The sequence below is a fragment of the Mustela erminea genome, chromosome 19 (assembly GCF_009829155.1).
Source record: "Mustela erminea isolate mMusErm1 chromosome 19, mMusErm1.Pri, whole genome shotgun sequence".
NCBI classification, from domain to species: Eukaryota; Metazoa; Chordata; class Mammalia; order Carnivora; family Mustelidae; genus Mustela; species Mustela erminea.
Window position 1 is genome coordinate 48,660,698 of NC_045632.1, and position 21,233 is coordinate 48,681,930.

At 45.4% G+C, this 21,233-nt stretch overlaps 1 protein-coding gene across 1 annotated transcript in view; it reads right to left on the bottom strand.

Annotated features, from left to right (window-relative positions):
- Positions 1–17,250: 17,250 nt before the first annotated feature.
- The window catches only part of FA2H (fatty acid 2-hydroxylase), a 48,300-nt gene continuing 44,317 nt past the window's right edge, over positions 17,251–21,233 (bottom strand). The window contains exons 6-7 of the mRNA XM_032325972.1: positions 20,293–20,545; positions 17,251–18,847 (exon numbers count right to left, since the gene is read on the bottom strand). Of these exons, the coding sequence (XP_032181863.1) occupies positions 18,768–18,847; positions 20,293–20,545 (333 nt within the window). The 3' untranslated portion in view covers positions 17,251–18,767. The remainder of the gene's footprint in view (positions 18,848–20,292; positions 20,546–21,233) is intronic.

Here is a 21,233-nt window from a genome sequence, read left to right on the forward strand (position 1 = left end):
TAGAATCTTCACGAGAACACGGACATACCTGTAGATTTCAGCTTTTATGGCATATTTATTATATACATTTTCCAGTATGCTACAGAATTGACTCTCTTTGCTTTTTTTCTTAGTTCCTCAACTGATGGAAGTCTGTGACTTGCTCAACCGAAATCTTACAAGCTAGATAGGAAGGTGACATACACAAAAAACACAGTCTTGGGTGAGGGGTGGAGGGCAGGCGTTTGGCACTGCACACAATTATCAGGGAATTTTTTTTTTTTTAACCTACGGGATGTATTACCTATGGTGTCTTCTGTCCGTGTGGCTACTCTAGTGGCTGGCATTATGGGTTCTCCTTATTATATAGCATAGTAACCAAGAGGAACACAAAGAGGTTTCTTCTCTATGAAACAGGGCAATGTGGATTACTTAAGAGAATGGCTCTAAAGCACCTATAAGACTTGGAGAATTGTCATTGCTCTAGTATGAGTGTGTTATATCCAGGGCTTGCTCAGCTGGGGACTCAACTCCCCTAAGTGAGGGTGGACAGGAGCACACGGAGCCCCCACGTGGCTTGCTTTCTCTCAGAAGCAGATGGAACAATGACAGGGGGCATCTCCTTATCCCCTCTGTTCCACCTGGCCCTAGAGGGCGTCCAGCCTGTTCCTTTGGACGGTATCTGACAACTGTGAGCTACCCTGTTGACTCTGCTTGGCCAACGCCATGATTTAAAAGAAGCCACAGCACAATTCATGTTCTCTTTGGTCATTAGCACCACTGGTGTGCAGAGGGCTGCCAGCCTCAAGCTCAGCCAGACACCCAACTCTAGGGGCAAGATCAGGAAAAGGAGGAGACACTTAGACGGCTCATCCCCCTTTTGTTGACATGTTACTGAGCACGGACATCCTCTGCCATCTGGCACCATGCTAGATACCAAGGTTGAAAGTCTCCTTGGTATCTAGTGGCGCATGTGCCCTGTCTGGTGAGCACCACGCGATTGGTGTGGCCATGGTGTTTTGGGAGCACTTATACCACACTGGCAAGAGGGAAAGGCATCTAAAAGTCAGGAAAGACCTGTCTTGTGTTATTTAAGGTTGTTTCTGACACTCACAAGGCTAGAAGAAAGCAAGCTATCTGTGGATGCCAAAGAAAACATTCTTTTAGCATTTGGAAATTGTGGACATCGAGTTAAGGATGTGAAGCTCTGACTTCCTCTTCTGGGTGAGGCTCTGACTTCAGTTGACTTTTTAGCTCCATCCCCCTGGGTACCTGATAAAGGTAGATGGTTATCTATGCTCCCAATTAATATTGCTGCTGATTTTAAAAAAAAATCCCACTGATTGGTAAATTGCTTATGAACCTGGGCAGAGGCGGGATGTGGGAACAATAAAGAAATGATCGGGTGGCTCAGTGGGTTAAAGCCTCTGCCTTCAGCTCAGGTCATGATTCCAGGGTCCTGGGATCGAGCCCCGCATCGGGCTCTCTGCTTGGCAGGGAGCCTGTTTCCTCCTCTCTCTCCGCCTGCCTCTCTGCCTACTTGTGATCTCTGTCAAATAAATAAATAAAATCTTAAAAAAAAAAAAAAAAGAAAAAGAAATGATTGGGATGCTGGGCTCTGTGGCTACTCTTATTACTGACATGCGCCTTGCGGGGACTCCTGAAGGTATGCCCGCAGAGCTGCTGTAAGAGACTACAGACTCCTGTGGGTCACGAGGCTTCTAGGCCTGGATGGCCCCACACCCTCTGGAGGGGAGTCTCTTTCTCTAGCACCTGGGGTAAAAACAAAGAGAATATCTCCTGGATGACTGCGGGGACTCCCACCAGAAAGAGGGATTTGAGGCTGCCCTGCTGGCAAGCTGCTTGTCCTGCATGATGTCCTTCTAGGTGATTCTGAATGTCACGTGTGGTTTATGGTAGTCCCGTGAGTCTGAATACCTCATTGGATCTAAGGAGACGCCCTCTTGGGGGTCACAAGGACACAGAAGTCACGATTCAGCATTTACATGGAAAGAACTTAGTCCATCTCTGCTAAGCAGGTGGTGAGGGAAGAACCAGCATCAGAACAGCAGGCAGGATTGTCTGTTCTATGGTGGGCACAAGGAAAGCTGTCCAGGCAGGTGTAGAGGTGAGCCCAGTTCTAAGGTGAAGGCAGAGAAACAAGCAGGCACAGCCTTTCTGGGAAACATGTGTCCCTCTCCCAGCATTAGTCACACAAGTAGAAATGGAAGCCTCCCTGGAAGGCCACACTCACCTTCATTTTGTAGCCATCAGTCAGCAGGAAGCTCAAGCTCCTGATGTTTCCATGGGGTTCTGCAGGGGCTTCCAAATGGTGCATTCTGACACAAAGAAAGGCAGGGAGCATTAGTGACTTCTGCACAGACTTTCCTGGGGGGCTTGACAGTCATTACCAGGATAATGAGTCTGGTTAGCATCATGCCTTCCTCATGGTAGCTCAAGGGGGAAGGCAGCAGGTTGCCACAGAAAGATGGGACAGTCGTGTGCCATGATATAGAGCAGGCCTAAGATGTAGCTCAAGTGTCCATTGGACAAAGTGGTGACCCTTGCAGAGTGTGTGTGACCTGGTCAGTTTAGGCAGGGCAAGATGAAGGTGCCCCTGTGGGGCTCTGCCTGGAAGCCCTGGACAGATCAAAGGGCTCGGAGGCACAGCTGGTTGGTTGAACCATCCCTACACCCCTTCTAGTTGAAACAGAATGTGAATCAGGGGTTTCCACCCACTAAGTTACCTTCATTTTATAGATGAAGATACTGAAGTTCAGGGAGTTTGCCTTTAAATAAGGCCATGGAAAGTCTCCAAAGGACTTTCAAAGTTCATTTCAACAACTGGATGAAGGAAGTAGGACAAGTATTATCCCCATTTACAGACCAGATAACAGTTTGGCAAAGGTAATTGGTCTGGAATCCAAATCTGGCTTTAAAGCATGAGTAAAAAACTAGTAGAAGTGAAATCAACTAATCAACCCAGTTGATACACTTTTGTGTTTGTTGCCATAGTTACACTGATCTGGCAAAGGAAGTCATAGGTATTCTGGCCAACGGATCTCGAGCTACCCAATTATTCCCAGTTGCTAAGCAGATTCCTTCAAGACCATTTCTTGGGACTCATGAGAGCAATTGGCTTTACACCTTCCTCTGGTCCAGTGGAGATCCAAGCAGATGTGAAAGCATTGCTCAAGGAATCTTGTGTATTTCTACTTTCTAGCTCCAGCCTCATCAAAAAGCCATTCTCTGCAGTAACTAACCATAAGTGATAACGGGAAAAGATATTCCACTCATCAAAGGGACAATTCAAAACAATAAATTTTATAGGAGTAGTGATGGGATGGTATGAAGAAAACCACACAAAACAAAGCTCAAAGAAATGGAAAGATTAAAAAAGACCAAACTGGCAAGCCCTCCCAAATGTAAACCCAATTTCATGTAGTTCCAATAAAACTCCAAATGGTTTATTTTCGTCGCTGAAACCAAATGATCCTAAAGGTCAGTTGAAAGAGGAAGTTAGGGGGGTTAACTAGAATCAAAATAAATAAATGAATAAATATGGTGATTTAGGAGACCAGGGTGGCTCAGGATCCGTTGCCTTTGACTCTGGTTAAGCTCCCAGAGCCCTGGGATGGAGCCACACATCTGGCTCCCTGTTTAGCTGGGACCGGGGAGGGGGGGGGTCTGCTTCTCCCTTTCCCTTTGCTCTGCTCTTCCCTGCCCCCCCCCCGCCCCACCTTCTGTTCTCTTTCTTTCTTGATTACTCTCTCTCTCAAATAAAAAATAATATTTTCTTAAAAAGGTGACCTTAAAAAAATTTAAAAATACAAAAAATTTTAAAAGGTGACCTAGATACAAAATATTAAGATACGCTAAAAACTGTAATTAAAAACTTTTTTAAAAAAATCTTTTAAAAAATTGTAATAACTAAAATATAACTAAAATTATTTAGGGTTTATTAAGTACACTATAAAGATATAAAAAAAGACAAAAAGGAATATAAATACATATAGACTTCGACTCAACAATGTGAATTTCTAGGAATTTATGCTGTGAAAAAGCTTGTATGTGTATATACTAAGATGTTTACTGCAGTGCTATTTATAAGTAAAACTGCTAACAACCCTAACAAGAACATGTTGAGGTTACCTGTAGTGAAACAATGAAGGAAAAAGCTAATTTTAGAAGTGAAAAATCTTAAAATGGTAGTAACAATATAAATCCATAAAGAACTCTAATGCCGGGCGCCTGGGTGGCTCAGTTGGTTGGACGACTGCCTTCGGCTCAGGTCATGATCCCGGAGTCCCGGGATCGAGTCCCGCATCAGGCTCCCAGCTCCATGGGGAGTCTGCTTCTCCCTCTGACCTTCTCCTCGCTCATGCTCTCTCTCACTGTCTCTCTCTCAAATAAATAAATAAAATCTTTAAAAAAAAAAAAGAACTCTAATGCCATTTCCTTCTCCCCGCCAAAACAACGGTATCAGACATCCCTTTGAGGATGAAGCTCCTCATGCCTAAAATGGGCCCCAGAAAGACGCCTGGGTGGCTCAGTCCGGTTAAGCATCTGACCCTCAAAGTCGTGAGTTCAAGCCCCATTGCGCTCCAGGCTGTCCTTGGAGCCTACTTTAAATAAATAAATAAAATGGGCCCCCCGAGAAGGAATGGCACTCATCGTTAGGAACGATGGTAATTTTCCACTGGCAGCCAAGAGTTCGTCGGTCTGGGGCTGCTTCTGCTTGGGCAATCCCCCACCCCCCAAAACCCCCAGCCTGTTTCCCTCCTCCGCCGTCCCCACTCTCCATTCCCCGTCTGCCCCTTCTTTGGCGGGAGCAGGCAGCTCCTCCATCAGAGCAGAGGAAAGAAAACCAAGTCGGTCCCGAGTTCCAAGATATGGGGCTGTGGGCTGTGGGTCACCCCACTTCCCATCCCGCGTCCTTTCCTCGCTGTCCAGGATCCAGCTGCCGCCTCCCCGCCCCGCCGCCTCCAGGCACCGTGGGCGCTCCCGGCGCACCCCAAGACTCACCATCGTCCCTCCCGAGGGCCTCCGATCTGTCCCGTGCACAGTTCCAGGAAGACGCCTCCCGCTGCTCCGACTGCGGCTTCCCCCGGCGCCACTCGCGAGGATCAAGGCCCTGCACCTCCTTCCCTCGGTGGCCTGCGCTCTGCGCTCCGGCTGGTTCCTGCGCGTCGGGGTCCCGCGGGTCCAGTTTCCGGGCGCAGTGAACCCAGGCGCAGCACCCTGCGCCTGAACCCCTTCATTCATGGCCCCGCCCCCAGGCCAGCCTATTGGACTGCATCCTTAGCCGGGGGCGTGGTGAGGGAATGTCTGACACGCCTCCTCCGAGCTTTCCACGTTGCTCTTGCTGCCAGCCGCCAGGCTCACTCACGATGCCCTGACTCCCTAAAACCCCTTCCTAGGCAGTTCCGAGCGAAGGCTCCTTCCTTCTTCCTGCCTTTTCCGCCCTTTCCCTCACTTTTCCAAATTCACTCAGTAACTATGTATAGTATAGAGGAGTCACCGGTTCCAGGCCCTCTACTGAGGGCTGGGGATTCAGAAAAAAATAAGGTGCAGAGAACTATTATAGACAGAATATGATATGGGAAGGATTGGATGAGCAAAAAACTGTGGGAGCCTGAGCAGAGGTTCTTGTGTCTGCTTTTGTGTGCTTGAAAATATGGGGTGTGTGTGTGAGGGAAGAAACACAGCTAAGAGGGGGAAATCGTCTCCCCCATTAGGTCAGTGCTCAGCTTTCTTTTAAAGTGTGAGGCATGTTTTATTAAAGTTAGCTGTGTTCCCAGCTGGAAAGTCTAGGTGACGTCATTCATGTACTCATTATTTTCCTCTGAAAGGACAGAATTGGATCACAGTTTGGATTGCTTATTCATTTACTGTTCTCCATCTATTGTGTCACGTTTTCTTCTTATTTGAGGTTTCCTAGAGGCAGAATCTGAGAAAGAAAGAAATTCCGGTGCATGTGATTTATTGAAGGAAGGCTCTCAAGATAGAAGTTAAGATAGAGCAGAGGGAGAAAAGAAAGCTAAGCAAGGATGTGGTCTCAGTGAAGACAAGCTTCAGCTAGGCTGCATGGAGAGGTCTGGACCTTGAAACTCTGGAGCAAGAGGCAGTTTCTCTTCTGCCAGGGATAAATCACGTTAGGTCACAAAAACTCTCAACAAATTTAAGAAGATTGAAGTCATAGCACATATCTTTTCTGACCACAGTGGAATGAAACTAGAAATTAGTAGCAGAAGGGAAACTGGAAAATTCACAAATATGTAGAAATTAAACAACTCTTGAACAACCATTGTATTCAAGAAGAAATCAAATAAAAACTACAAAATACCATGAGACAAATGAAAATGAAACACAAGGTACCAAAGCTTATGGGACACAAAAAGAGCACTACTAAAAGGGAAGTTCAGGGATGCCTGGGTGGCTCAGTGGGTTAAGCATCTGCCTTCAGCTCAGGTCACGATCCCAGAGTCCTGGGATTGAGTCCAGCAATGGGCTCTCTGTTTAGCAGGGAGCCTGCTTCTCCCTCTGCCTTCTGCTCCCCCTGCTTCTGTTCTCTCTCTGTCTCTCTGACAAATAAATAAATAAATAAATAAAATCTCTAAATATAAATAAAAGGGAAGTTTATAGTAATAAATATACTCATTAAAGAAAAAGTTCAAATAAATAACCGGTATGGGTGCCTGGGTGGCTCAGTGGGTTAAGCCGCTGCCTTCGGCTCAGGTCATGATCTCAGGGTCCTGGGATCGAGTCCCGCATCAGGCTCTCTGCTCAGCAGGGAGTCTGCTTTCTCCTCTCTCTCTCTCTGCCTGCCTCTCTGCCTACTTGTGATCTCTCTCTGTCAAATAAATAAATAAATAAAATCTTTAAAAAAAAATAAATAACCGGTATTATACCTCAAGGAACTAAAAAAAGAACAAACAAAGTCCAAAGTTAGCAGAAGAATGGCAATAGATATTAGAGTTCAAAGAAATGAAATAGAAAATAGAAAAATAATAGGAAAAGGGGCACTTGGGTGACTCAGTCAGTTAAGTGTCTGACTCTTAACCTCAGCTCAGGTCTTGACCTCAGGGTCATGAGTTCAAGCCCTTTGTTGGGCTCCATGCTAGATATGGAGCCTACTAGAAAGATGAGAAAAAGAAGAAGGATGGAAGGAAGGAAGGAAAAAAGAAACCAGTGAACCCAAATGTTTTTTTTTTAAAGAAAAGATAAACAAAATTGACAAACCCTTAGACTAAGAAAAAAAGAGAGAAGAGTCAAATAAAATCACAAATGAAAGATATTATAGAAATAGAAAGGATCATTAAAGACTATAATAAACAACTGTATGCCAACAGCCCAGATAATGTAGAAGAAATGAATAAATTCCTAGGAACATACAACTTATCAAGACTAAATCATGAAGAAAGACGAAGTCTGAACAGACTTATAACTAATATGGAGTGGCTCAGTAATCAAAAACCTCCCAACAAAGAAAAGTTCAGGGCCAGATGGCTTCACTGATGAATTCTACCAAACATTTAAAGAATTAACACCAATCCTCAAACTGTTGTGAAAAATTGAAGGAGAACTCTTACAAACTCATTTTTTGAGGCTGCATTACCCTGAAACCGAAGCCAAAGATACCACAAGATAACTAGAGGTAAGGGGCGCCTGGGTGGCTCAGTTGGTTAAGCTGCTGCCTTCGGCTCAGGTCATCATCCCAGTGTCCTGGGATCGAGTCCCGCATCGGGCTCTCTGCTCAGCCAGAAGCCTGCTTCTTCCCCCCTCTCTCTCTCTGCCTGCCTCTCTGCCTACTTGTAATCTCTGTGTCTGTCAAATAAATAAATAAAATCTTTAAAAAAATAAAAGATAACTAGAGGTAATATGCTTAATGAGTATATATGTAAAATTCCTCAATAAAATATTAGTAAACCAAGCCCAAAAGCACATTAAAGGGATCATACACTATGACCAGGTAGAGTTTATTCCTGGGATGCAAGAATGGCTCAACGTATGAAAATCAGTTAATGTGATACACCATATTAACAGATGAAAAGATAAAAACGCATGATCATCTCAATAGATACAGAAAAAAAGCATTTCACAAAATTCAACATTCTTTCATAATAAAAACTCTTGACAAACTAGACATAGAAGGAAATTATCTCAATTTAATAAAGACCATATATGACAAGCCCATGGCTAACATCATACTCAATGGTGAAAAACTGAAAGCTTTTCCTCCAGATCAGGAATAAAGCAAGGATGCCCACTCTCACCACTTCAGTTCAACATAATAATGGAAATCCTAGCTGGAGCGATTAGGCAAGAAAAAGAAATAAAAGGCATCCAAATGGGAAAGGAAGAAGTAAAGCTGTCCCTGTTTGCAGGTGACATGATTTTATATACAGAAAATCCAAAAGACTCCATTAAGAAAAACACTGTTAGAATAAATGAATTTAGTCAAGTCACAGGATACAAAATCAACATAGAAAAATCAACTGTGTGTGTATGTGTATATGTCTTGTTGACATACAATGTATTCTTTGTTTCAGGGGTACAGGTCTGTGATTCATCGATCTTACACAATTCACAGAACTCATTATAGCACATACCTTCCCCAACGTCCATCACCCAGCCACCCCATCCCTCCCACACCCTCTTCTCCAGCAAGTCTCAGTTTGTTTCCTAAGATTACGAGTCTCTAATGGAGGCACCTGGGTGGCTCAGTCTTAAATGTCTGCCTTCTGCTCAGGTCATGATCCCAGGGTCTTGGGATTGAGCCCTACAACACTCTCCCTGCTCAGCAGGAAGCCTTCCTCTCCCACTTCCCCTGCCTGTGTTACCTCTCTCACCATGCCTCTCTCTGTCAAATAAGTAAATAATTAAATTTTTTTTTAAAAAAGGGGGGGTTCTCTTAAGGTTTGTCTCCCTCTCTAGTTTCATCTTGTTTTATTTTTTTCCTCTCTTCCCCTATGATCTTCTGCCTTGTTTCTCAAATTCCACATATTGGCAAGATGGAAAACTACAAAGCACTGATGAGGGAAATTAAGACAAAAGCAAATAGAAAGACATCCTATGTTCACAGATTGGAAAACTTAATATTGTTAAACAGTCCATACTACCCAAAGTGACCTACAGATTCAGTGCAATCCCTATCAAAACCCTAATGTCTTTTTTTTTTACAGAAATAGAAAAACAAGTCTAAAATTAATATGGAACCATAAAAGACCATGAATAGCCAAATTACTCTTGAGAAAGAAGAACAAAACTGGATTTCAAAATATTACAAAGGTACACAATCAAAACATTATGATACTGGATATAGGCCAACATACAGAACAATGGAACAGAATAGAGAGCCCAGAAATAAATCCACACATATACAGTCACCTGATCTTTGGCAAGGTCCCAAGAATACACAATAGGGCAAGGATAGTCTCTTCAACAGCTAGTGTTGGGAATACTGGGTATCCAAATGCAAAATAATTAAATCGGACCCTTATCTTATATTATACACAAAAAATCAACTCAAAATGGATTAAAGACTTAAACATGAGACTTGAAACTGTAAAACTTCTGGAAGAAGACATAGGAGAAAATCTCTGTAGCACTGACCCTAGCAATGATTTCATCGATATGGCTACAAGAGCACAGGTAACAAAAACAAAGGATTATATTAAACTAAAAAGTTTCTACATAACAAAAGAAACAACCAACTGAGTGAAAAGGCAACCAATGGAATGGAAGAAAATATTTCCAAACCATATATTTTGATTTGATAAGGGGTAAATTTGCAAAATATATAAGGAATCCTACAACTACAATAATCTGGTTTTTAAAAAAGGACTTGAATAGACATTTCTCCAAAAAAAGACACACAAAAGCTAACAGGTATATGAAAAAATGCTCAACATTACTAATGACAGGGAAATGCAAGACAAAACCACAATAAGATATTACCTCATACCTATTAGCATGGTTGCTATAAAAAAAAAAAAAGACAAAAAGTGTTGGCAAAGATGTGGAGAAATTGGAACATTTGCATACTTCTGAGAATGTAAAATGGTCCAGTCACTATGGAAAACAGTATGGAGGTTTCCCCCAAAATTAAAAGTATAACTACCATATAATGTAGCAATCCTGTTTCTGAGTATATGTCCAAAAGAATTGAAATCAGGGGGGCCTGGGTGGCTCAGTGGGTTAAAGCCTCAGGTCATGATCTCAGGGTCCTGGAATTGAGCCCCACATCGGTGTCTCTGCTCAGTGGGGAGCCTGCTTCCCTCCTCTCTCTGCCTGCCTCTCTGCCTACTTGTGATTTCTCTCTGTTAAATAAATAAATAAATACTTAAAAAAAAAAAAGAATTGAAATCAGGACCTCAGTACTATTCATATTAGCCAATATGTGAAAAAAAAAAAAACTTTAAATGTCTGTTGACAGATGAATGGATAAAGAAAATACAGTATATATTTACAACGGAATGCTATTTGGCCCTAAAAAGATGGAAATTCTGCAACAGGCAAATACACAGATGAACCTTGAGCTAAGTGAAATAAACCAGACATAGAAAGACAAATACTATATGACCCCATTTATTGAGGTATCCAAAATAGTCAAATTCATAGAATCAGAGAATGGAATGGTGATTGCTGGGGGCTGGGGTAAGGGTGATATGGGAAGTTACTAATTAAGGGACATAAACTTTCAGTCAAGTAAGATGAATGAGTCCTCGATATTATTGTACAACAGTGTACCTAGAGTCAACAGTAACATACTGTACACTTAAAAACTTGCCAAAAGTGTAGATCTCATGTTAAATGTTCTTTCCACAATTAAAAAAAAAAAAGAAAAGAAAAAAAAAGAAATGAAAGTACTGTAATACTATGAACAAATGTATGCCAAACAATTAGATGACCTAGAAGAGAGAGACAGCTTCCTAGAAACACACAAATTACCTAAAGGACTGAAGAAGAAATGGAAAATCTGAACAGACCTATAAAATGTAAAGGGATTGAAAATAAATAAATAAATAAATAAATAAAGTAAAGGGATTAAATCCGTAATCAAAACCCCTTCAACTCGGGGCGCCTGGGTGGCTCAGTGGGTTAAGCCGCTGCCTTCGGCTCAGGTCATGATCTCAGGGTCCTGAGATCGAGGCCCGCATGGGGCTCTCTACTCAGCAGGGAGCCTGCTTCCTCCTCTCTCTCTGCCTGCCTCTCTGCCTGCTTGTGATCTCTCTCTGTCAAATAAATAAATAAAATCTTTAAAAAAAAAAAAAAAACCCTTCAACAAAGAGAGGTCCATGTCAGATGATTTCACGGGTGAATTCTACCAAACATTTAAAAATGGATTAACCGGGGGGTGTCTGGGTGGCTCAGTGGGTTGAGCGTCTGATTCTTGGTCTAGGCTCAGGTCATTATCTTAGGGTCATGGGGTCAACGTCGGCATCAGGCTCTGTGCTCAGCAGGGAGTCCACTTGTGATTCTCTCTCCCTCTGCCCCTCCCCCTATTTGCATTCTCTCTCTCAAATAAATGAATCTTTGAAAAATGAATTAACAGCAATCCTTCTCAAACTCTTCCAAAAATAGAAAAGGAGAATATACTTTCTTTATTATTATTATTTTTAATTTATCTGACAGATCACAAGCAGGCAGAGAGGCAGGCAGAGGGAGAGGAGGAAACAGGCTCCCTGCTGAGCAGAGAGCCCGATGTGGGGGCTCGATCCCAGGACCCTGAGACCATGACCCAAGCCGAAGGCAGAGGCCCAACTCACTGAGCCACCCCGGCGCCCCAGGAGAATATGCTTTCTAACCCATTTTAGGAAGCCAGCCTTACCCTGATACCAAAGCTAGACAAGGCACCACAAGAAAGAAAACTAGAAACCGATGATCACTGATGGATACAGATGCAAAACTCTTCAACAAAATTTATAAAACTGAATTCCAGAACATATTAAAAGATTATATGCTGTGACCAAATGAGATTTATTCCAGAAATGCAAAGCTGGTTCCACATATAAAATCAATGGAATACACTACATAAATAGAACAAAGGGAAGAAAAGCCACAGGATCATCTCAGTTGAGGCAGAAGAAAACATTTGACAAAACTCAAGACCCTTTCATGGTTAAAACACTCATCAGACCAGGAATAGAAGGGAACTTCCTCAATATGATAAAGGACATTTATGAAAAACCCATAGCTGACATCTCATACCTAATGGTGAAAGACTAGATGCTTTCCCCCTAAGATCAGGAACAAGACAAAGACACCCATTCTCATCATCACTATTCAACATTGTACTAGTTCCATCCAGAACAATTAGTCACGAAAAAAAATAAAGGCATCCAAATTGGATAAAGAGATGTAAAACTATCTCTATTCACAGATGACACAATCTTGCACAAAGAAAACTCCAAGAATCCATAAAACCTATTTTACTAGTGCTAATAACTCAGTAGAGTTGCAAGATACAAGACTAACACAATCAGTTATTCCTATAACTTGGTCATGAAAAGTACAAAACGGAAATTAAGAAAACAATTTCATTTACAATAACAGCCAAAAGAATAAAATATTTAGGCATAAATGTGACCAAATGGGTGAAAAAACTTGTACACTGAAAAGCACAAAACATTGCTGAAAAAGATGAAAGAGCCATAAGAATGTGTACTGGACTCCACTCCTCTCCATCTGCCAATCTCTTGAGTTACCTCTATTTGCAGCCGATAAACAAAAGAACACACCAATGCAATTCACATAGGATATGGAGCGGAATGGGGGAAAGATGAAGAGTGAATCTGGAGAACAAATGGAAAATAACTAGCACATCTCATAATTTCAGTGTTTGGTGTCTTCGTGAGTCTGTTTCTGTTGCATTTTGTTTCTATCAACTTTTACTCATGGTGCCTTTTTTCCTTGTGTGTTTTATTTTTACTGTGAGTTTATAGTTCTTGGAATTTCATCTGTGGGAGTTTTTTGAGGTCTGGTTGACATTGCATTTCTCCACAGAAATCTGTAAATCCTTCTTCTGAGAGCCTTGAGACATACTTTACACTAAATTTTTGACTTGAGGTGTTTGGGACCACATGGTTTGCATAAATGCAGGCTTCAGACCTCCATAAGGGCTATGCCTGTGGTTCTGTATTCTCTTTTCTCCTCTCCATGCAGGCAATGCCCTGGGAAGGTGAATCTATTGCTGGTTCCCTCTTACACTGACGATACGGACCTTCGGATTCTATGTTAGATACATATGGTGATTCCTTCTGCCCACCTCTGGTCTTCACTTCAGTTGTAGTGGAACGCTGTGTCTGAACACGGTCTCAGCTTTGATTTCGGCCACAGTTCTGCTGGATGATTCCTAGGAAGCTCTCACTCAACTTATACAACCTGCACCCCACTTCAAGCGCACATATCCATCTTTCTGCTTTTGCTCTAGGACTTTGTCAAAGCCAAGGAATCTGGCTGGCTTGCATGTCAGGACGGCTCATGTGTGAGGAGGGAGTCGACACCCCTGAATATAACCCTCAATGGAAAGGAGAGGAGGCTGGTGGAGACACGTCCCAGGTTCTTGTCTTTTAGGTGAACAACCCTGCCAGGTATTCGGTCTGCGTCTCAAGATGCCCCTCCAGAAACTGCATGAGAACTTCACATACTCATCCCAGGTGGCCCCCCACTTTCCCTGTCTGATCCTTCCCAATTTCATACTGTTTCTGCAATTGCCTTCCAAATTAACTACCACTTCCATGTTTTCATTTTATCTTATTTTATTTTTTTAAGATTTTATTTATTTATTTGACAGAGAGAGATTACAAGTAGGCAGAGAGGCAGGCAGAGAGAGAGAGAGAGGAGGAAGCAGGCTCCCTGCTGAGCAGAGAGCCCGACTCGGGACTCGATCCCAGGACCCTGAGATCATGACCTGAGCCGAAGGCAGCGGCTTAACCCACTGAGCCACCCAGACGCCCCCCATGTTCTCATTTCAGTGTCAACCTAAATGAAAACAGGATCCCACCTTTATGCTTTTTCCAAAATGAGATTTCTTCTTCTTCTCTTTTTTCTCCTCCTCCCCCCTCCTCCCTCCTTCTCCCCCACTTCTTCCTCCTCCTCCTTCTCCTTTTCCTCCTCCTCCTCCTCCTCCCCCTTCTTTTCCTCCTCCTCCTTTTTTTTTTTTTTTAAATATTTTATTATTTATTTGGCAGAGAGAGAGAGATCACAAATAGGCAGAGAGGCAGGCGGGTGGGGGGGGAAGCAGGCTCCCTGCTGAGCAGAGAGCCCGATGTGGGGCTTGACCCCCGGACCCTGAGATCATGACCTGAGCTGAAGGCAGCGGCTTAACCCACTGAGCCACCCAGACGCCCCCCATGTTCTCATTTCAGTGTCAACCTAAATGAAAACAGGATCCCACCTTTATGCTTTTTCCAAAATGAGATTTCTTCTTCTTCTCTTTTTTCTCCTCCTCCCCCCTCCTCCCTCCTTCTCCCCCACTTCTTCCTCCTCCTCCTTCTCCTTTTCCTCCTCCTCCTCCTCCTCCCCCTTCTTTTCCTCCTCCTCCTTTTTTTTTTTTTTAAATATTTTATTATTTATTTGGCAGAGAGAGAGAGATCACAAATAGGCAGAGAGGCAGGCGGGTGGGGGGGGAAGCAGGCTCCCTGCTGAGCAGAGAGCCCGATGTGGGGCTTGACCCCCGGACCCTGAGATCATGACCTGAGCTGAAGGCAGAGGCTTAACCCACTGAGCCACCCAGGTGCCCCCCTCCTCCTCCTTTTTAAATAATTTCTTCTTTCTCCCTACTACAAGCTTATAAAGTATTTGTAAGTCTCCTTCTGACATTTTCCAAATCTCACATTCCACTTGCAGCATCCTGACTAGATAAAATTTATTCATTGTGCTATCAGCACCTCACTGTAACGAAATCTCCAGTTGAATTTCTGCAGTCATCATATCTTTTTGGAAAATTAGAACCGGAAATTCATACACATAGTTCCAGATTTCCTTCAAAAGCAGTCAACGAGACAAAACAGTAAGCAAAGAGACCAGGTAACGTGGAAAATTGCTGCTATTTTACAACCACAGACACCAGATTCCAAAAGTCACTGCAAGGGTAGCCATAAGGGACAGAGCCTCATGCTGTCACCAGGGGGCAGCAGAGGCCAGGGAACAGGTGGAGAAGGCTCTCAAACTAGGGAACCTACCAGAGATCTGACAGAGACAAGACTAACATTTATTGAGGCCTGTTGTAAGTTGGGCATTGTGTTCGGCACAATAAGAAATGGTACAAAGTTCAAAGGCAGAGATCAGAAGCCAGAGCCAATGAGGAATGGAACAGAGTGGAGTTACGAGGGCAGTTCTTCAGGTCAGCCAAGAAACGCCCAAAGACAGCATATCTGCAAGTACAAGCGCAGTGCCAGAAATGAATGTAATGGCCATGGACCTGTCCTCGGCCAGGCAGCTGGGCTGTTGCTACAGAATCAAGGGGGGGGGGGCTGTAAATTTCGAGGATCCCTGAGAGTCAGTCAGCCTGGATGTTTTCACCAATCAGAACTTAAATGGCCCTTTGCCCGAGCAACCATGAAGCTTTCTTGATGATTTGTGAATCTTCTCTCAGTGTAGAAATAAACATAGTCAGGGGCGCCTGGGTGGCTCAGTCTGTTGAGCGTCCAACTCTTGATCTCAGCTCAGGTCATGATCTCAGAGTCATGAGATCAGGAGTTGGAGCTCTGCATCAGGCTCCCCATTCAGTGGGGAGTCGGCCTCTCTTCTTTCCCTGTACCTCTTTCCCCCACCCCCGCCACCGTGAACCCATGGGCTCCCTCTCTCCAAAAGGGAGTAAGTAAATCTTAAGGAAAAACCACACACACAAAAACTAAACAAAAAAGAAACATAGTCATGTGCCACGAGTTCCAGGCTTTCCCCTCATGCTAGCTGTGCTGGCATTTTGATCATGTCTCTTGCACTTGGTAATAAAATCCCCTGACTCTACCAGATGGTCACCAAGTAGGGAATGCACTGTGAGTGCCAGCTCGCTTGAGGTTAATGGCCTCATGGCACTTACATTCTTTTCTGTACAGTGAGGCTGACTGTCTTCCAAAGGCTCTGTGGAAATTCTTAAGCCCCTGGAAAGCTTTAGTGGGCACAAGAAGAAGCCCTGGGGGAATCTGTCCAGTGTTCACTGAGTGGAACTTTTCATTAATAGATTGGCTTGGTTTCACTAATTTTCCCCCTAAATCTTCTTATTACCATGCTATAAACTCACTTGGATTTTTGGCATGTCCTAGTAGTTCGGTTTCAATCCTTCATATAAGGGGTTTTTCTCCAATTTTTTTTTTCTCAAATTTGGTCATCTTAGACTTTGGTAGATTTGCCCATTTACACCTAGTGAATCTCTTCCTTTGCTTCTTTTTGTTTCTTGCTATCCCTTGAGGGGCGATGCTCTGTGGGTCAGATCTCCGGCAACACCTAGGAAGTGCAGGTTGTGATTTCTGCCGCTTGCACAGGCCCAATTCCAGGAGTTTGTGGGATGGGTGGCTCAGAGAGGTCACACGTATCTTCAGGATGGAAGCCTGGCTGGCTGCTTCAGCCTGAACAGGTGCCAGACGCTGGGACTCCTTCTGGGTTCCAGAGCCTAACCGACCGTAGCTTATTAGCTTCCTTCCTCTTCCTCTTCTACTTCTGGTTCTGCCTCTGGAGGGCAAATCCGGTCCATCGCCGCCAATCAGATTGAATTAGACACCAAACATTTTGTTTTTAAGATTTTTATTTATTATTTTATTTGTCAGAGAGAGAGAGAGAGAAAGAGAGGTAAGCAGAGGGAGAAGCAGGCTCTCCGCTGAGCAAGGAGCTGGATGTGGGCTTTGACCCCAGGTCCCCAGTGATCATGACCTGAGCAGAAGGCAGACGCTTAACCGACTGAGCCACCCGGGGCCTCCCGAGTGTTGAGGACAGGTTCCCCTGGTGGGAACGGATGTGGGTGAGAAGACCTCTTGAGAAACTCTTTTATCTGCACTGAGCTAGCCTGAATTTCTAGTTCCCTCTGTGGGCCTTTGTTGTTACAGCCTTCTCCCTTTGTTTTAGGAAAGTCCATTGGGATCTCAGCTGGGGTCTGATAAATCCCAGAAGAATGCTGTGTCCAGGCCTTCACCCCAGGCGCCAGCAGTGAGGGGTGGTGTGGTCTGCGGAGAATTTACAGCAGTAATAAGACAGAATCAGAGGGTAAGGGTTGGTAAGCTCCCGCAGGATGCTCCCGCAGGTCTACACAGCCTGGTCAGTGAGAAAAAAAGATGTTCCCACCCTGCTAGACCAGCCTCTCCCTCCCCCGCCGGGCCGCCCCTCCCCCCAGCCAGGACGTCTGGTGGGGCACCACCCACAAGAGCAGCAAAAATTTCTTGATTTTCTTTTTTCAGCGTTTTTATTTTTCCAAAATATACAATTTATGTACACCTTTATTTCACAATTGTAGTTTGCATATTTATTCTGAAATCTTTAAATAACTCCACGGTAAACAGTACAAATCACAGGATTCTTCACGCTGCTTTTCTTTTTAGCCTTTACCCTCAGCGAGTTTTCAGGAAATTTCAAGTAGTAACGGTTTGTGGGTAAGAAGAAAACAAGAACAGAACAACATTTTTTTACATAAGCCTGACATGGAGGATTAGACAGGGCAGTCTGAGCAGCTACTTGGTCTGGGGCCAGACTAAAGGCATTTATATGGTTTATAAATAAGACTCTCTTAGGAGCAGTGAGGGTTTTGGTTATAAGGAAGAAGGGGCAAGAACCTCATCTGCTGGGGGGAACGTGCAGGGAAGCAGGTCGGGGAGATAAGGCACCGCATGAAAGCTCCTTCTTGGTGTCAGGAGGCACTAGCTGGAAGGGTCCTGAGTGAGGAGGGTAGAGGCCCACCTGTGCCAGGCAGAGGTCAAGAATGGCCAGACATCGGGTGGGGCTCCTACCCACAGAGAAGCCTCTTCAGCCTCCCTTGGGGAAAAGCTTTGAGATTCTGAAGACAGGCGGGTTAGCGCTAGAGAAGCTGCTGGTTCCTAAAGAAAGGGGCCTGGGCTCCCATCAGCTTGGAAGCCCCGCCGGCAGCCCCCGGCCCATCTGCAGAGGCAGGTGAGGGCCCTGCGTGTGGGCGCTGGAGGAGATGCAGCCCGAGACATCTGGCCCCACAGTGGGCAGGTATGATGGGTCGTACACAAAGGCACTGCCGCCAGAACTGGAGGTGGCCTGCGGGAGGCGTCATGTCGTCTCTTCTTATGACAAGAGCCCTTCCTCTACCTCAGGTTCTCCACTCATCAGGAGAACAGCAAGAGCCACCAAAGTCTCCCCAGAAAAGGACGGTTAGGGAGACAAGGGCCACAGGCCCTGCACACCCACTCTTTGCAGCTCCACTATGGGGACAGGGGTGTCCTACCTAGGGAGTCCAAGCTGTAAGACACAGGTGGGGACACAGGTTTGGCCTCAGAGGTCAGTTTCCTTCATTCCCCTTGGGAAATTCCCTGTTGGCTGGGTCCTGAAGCAGTCCCGTGGGCTAAGGCTCAGGGCAGGGGTGCAAGTGGAGAGGCCGAGATGCTCCAGGAAAGAGCTCATCCCCGAGAGCTACTTGGTGGGTCAGGAGCGCTGTCTCGGGGTCAGTCCCAGCCTTCCTGGTCTCCCCAGCACCCTCACCGGCCCGACAAAGCCTGTCCTGCCTGGCCGAGCAAACCTTCTTTGCAGGGTCTGGGTGTGGGGGGGTGTGCGGCGGGGATGGGGCAGAGGCCACGGCCGGGCAGAGGGTAGGATGGTGGGGCTGGGAGTTGTCATTGCATCTTCAGGTGGGGTTCTTCCGGTATGAGGGTGTGGAAGAAGTGATCCCACAGTTTACTGCTGATGCCGTATCCTAGAGAGGGAGACAAACGGGGGGAAGATGAGGCACTGGTGAGGACGGGCGAGGAATTTCCTCGGGAAGGGAGCCTGGGGAGGGAGGACCAGCGCGCAGGCGGGGTTTGAACATCTGTCCCTGCTGGCCTTCCCAACTCTCAGGGCCATCCTGGCAGAAGTCGAGAGCCTGGCACTCGTGTTTCTAGTCTCCCGAGGATGCTACTGGAGTAAATCCAAGTTCCTTATCGGTCCTGAGTTCCAGGGAGAGCCTGGCTCCTGCCTGATGCTTCCTCTCTCTCATACTTCAGCCTCTTCCTTCTCTTTGGAGATGACAAGTTCATTCCTGCTTCACAGGCTGGAACAGAGGCTTTGCACCTGTTGCTCCTGGGATGCTCTTTCCCCGGACACTGGATGCAGGCTCCTCTTAGTGGACGCCTCAGCTGCAAAGACAGCTCTGCGCGGACACCTTCCTGGAACGCTCGACCTAGGGCTGGGCTGTCGTAGGTGGGAGACCCCGGCCCGTGTGGCTGCTGGGCACCAAACCACTAGAGCTAGAGCTATGGAGGTACTAGATTCCTAATGTCATTCTATTTTACTTGACTTAAATTTCAGTTTGAAAACAGAGAGTTGATTGAGTTCTGGAAAACTTGTAAGCAACGTTTACGACAACTCACATGTATGAATCTACTTTTTTGGCACTTTTTATAGTCAATTTTATAAACTCTAAAAATAGATCAAGTATTTCTAATGAAAGCTTAGCACTTGAATTGAGATGTGCTGTAAGTGTAAAGTCCACACCAGATGTTGAAGACTTAATATATGACAGAGAATGTAATACAGCTCATTAGCAAATTTCTGTATTAGTTATGGGTTGAAATGGTGATATTTTGGTTGTATTTGGCTTAATAAAATATATTATCAAAACTAACTACATCTGGGGTGCCTGGGTGGCTCAGTCATCTGCCTTCGGCTCAGGTCATGATCCCAGGGGTCCTGGGATCGAGTCCTGCATCAGGCTCTCTGCTCAGTGGGGAGCCTGCTTCTCCCTCTGCCCGCCCCACCCCATTCACGCTTCTTTTCTCTCTCTCTCTCAAATAAATAAAAATATTTTAAAAATTTAGAAAAAAACTAATTATATTTGTTTAATTTTACTTGTCAATGAAGCCACTAGAAAATCTAAAATCACATCTGTGACTCGCATTATATTTTGTTAGACACAGCTGGACCCTCTCCCACAACCTGTTGGTTTCTTCTCTCTGTGGCCCTTAACATGGCCTACAATCATCTTTGCTAATTTATTGATTTCCTTCTTTGTCTCCCAGGGAGCGGGGTCAGAGCTCCTGATTTGCCTTGCTGTAGATTCCCCCGTACCTAGAATAGTGCCTGGACTTTGCTAAGGCCTCAGTGGCGACTGGCAAATAAAAGAGTAAGCAAATGGGGGAGGCAGGGACGTGGGGGCCTCACCTGACTTCTGATGTGCAAAGTGATGCTTGGCATGGTAGGTCTTCATGTTGTACAGGTAGGAGCCCTTGTGTGGCGAGCCGAAGTGTAGGTAGTAATGGATCATATCGTAGATGATGTAGCCCAGGAGGCCCCCAGCAAACATTATGCCCCCCACCGCCTCGGGGAGGAGGAGCCGTAGAATGATGTAGAAGAAGGCAATGCCTAGAGAAGCCGGTACGGGGGGGAAGACCAGGCGGGATTCATCGAAGGGTGCCTGTGGATGGAGAGGCTCACACGTCAGAAGACAGCCAGGCCAGCCAACCTGTAGTCTCAGCAGCAGAGGATAGGGGCAGAGCAGCCCACACATTCCAGCAACCTGTCATGGGGGGTGGGAGGACTAGCACCTTCGGTGGCTTTGGGGAGGGCCGGCCACCATGCTTGAGAGCCCTTGAGACCCTGTCCTGCTCCCAGTTTCCAAGTCAGGGTATGACCTGGAAGCCTGTCCCCGAACATGGTGGTGGATGTGATGTGGGTGGAACCCTCATGGCTCAGAGTCCTGCTCTCTGCTCATGAGGTCACTTGGGCTCTGGAATTTGTAAAGTGCTAGAGAGAAGAGCTACCACCAGACACCACGCAGGGTCCCCAGACCGAGGCCTGGTGTTATCTGGGAGGAGCAGCACCCCGACAAGCTGAGGTCAGTGCAGGCTCACAGGGAAGAGTGGTGCTGCAAGTGTTCACAGATACATTCTCCCTGTCCCTACCTCCTCAGGGCAGCCCTTCTTGGTTCCAAGGGGGTGTGGTCACGGTGAACCAGAACAAAGAGCCAAGACTTGGGCTCTGGAGCATCAAAAGCCAAGGGCTTGGCATAGAGGTACGATTTCAGAGATGCCTTGGTGAGTCTTCTGGGAAGAGCCCAACCCTCTCTGGGCTGGGAGGGTGGGTGGGGAAGAGCGAGATAAAGC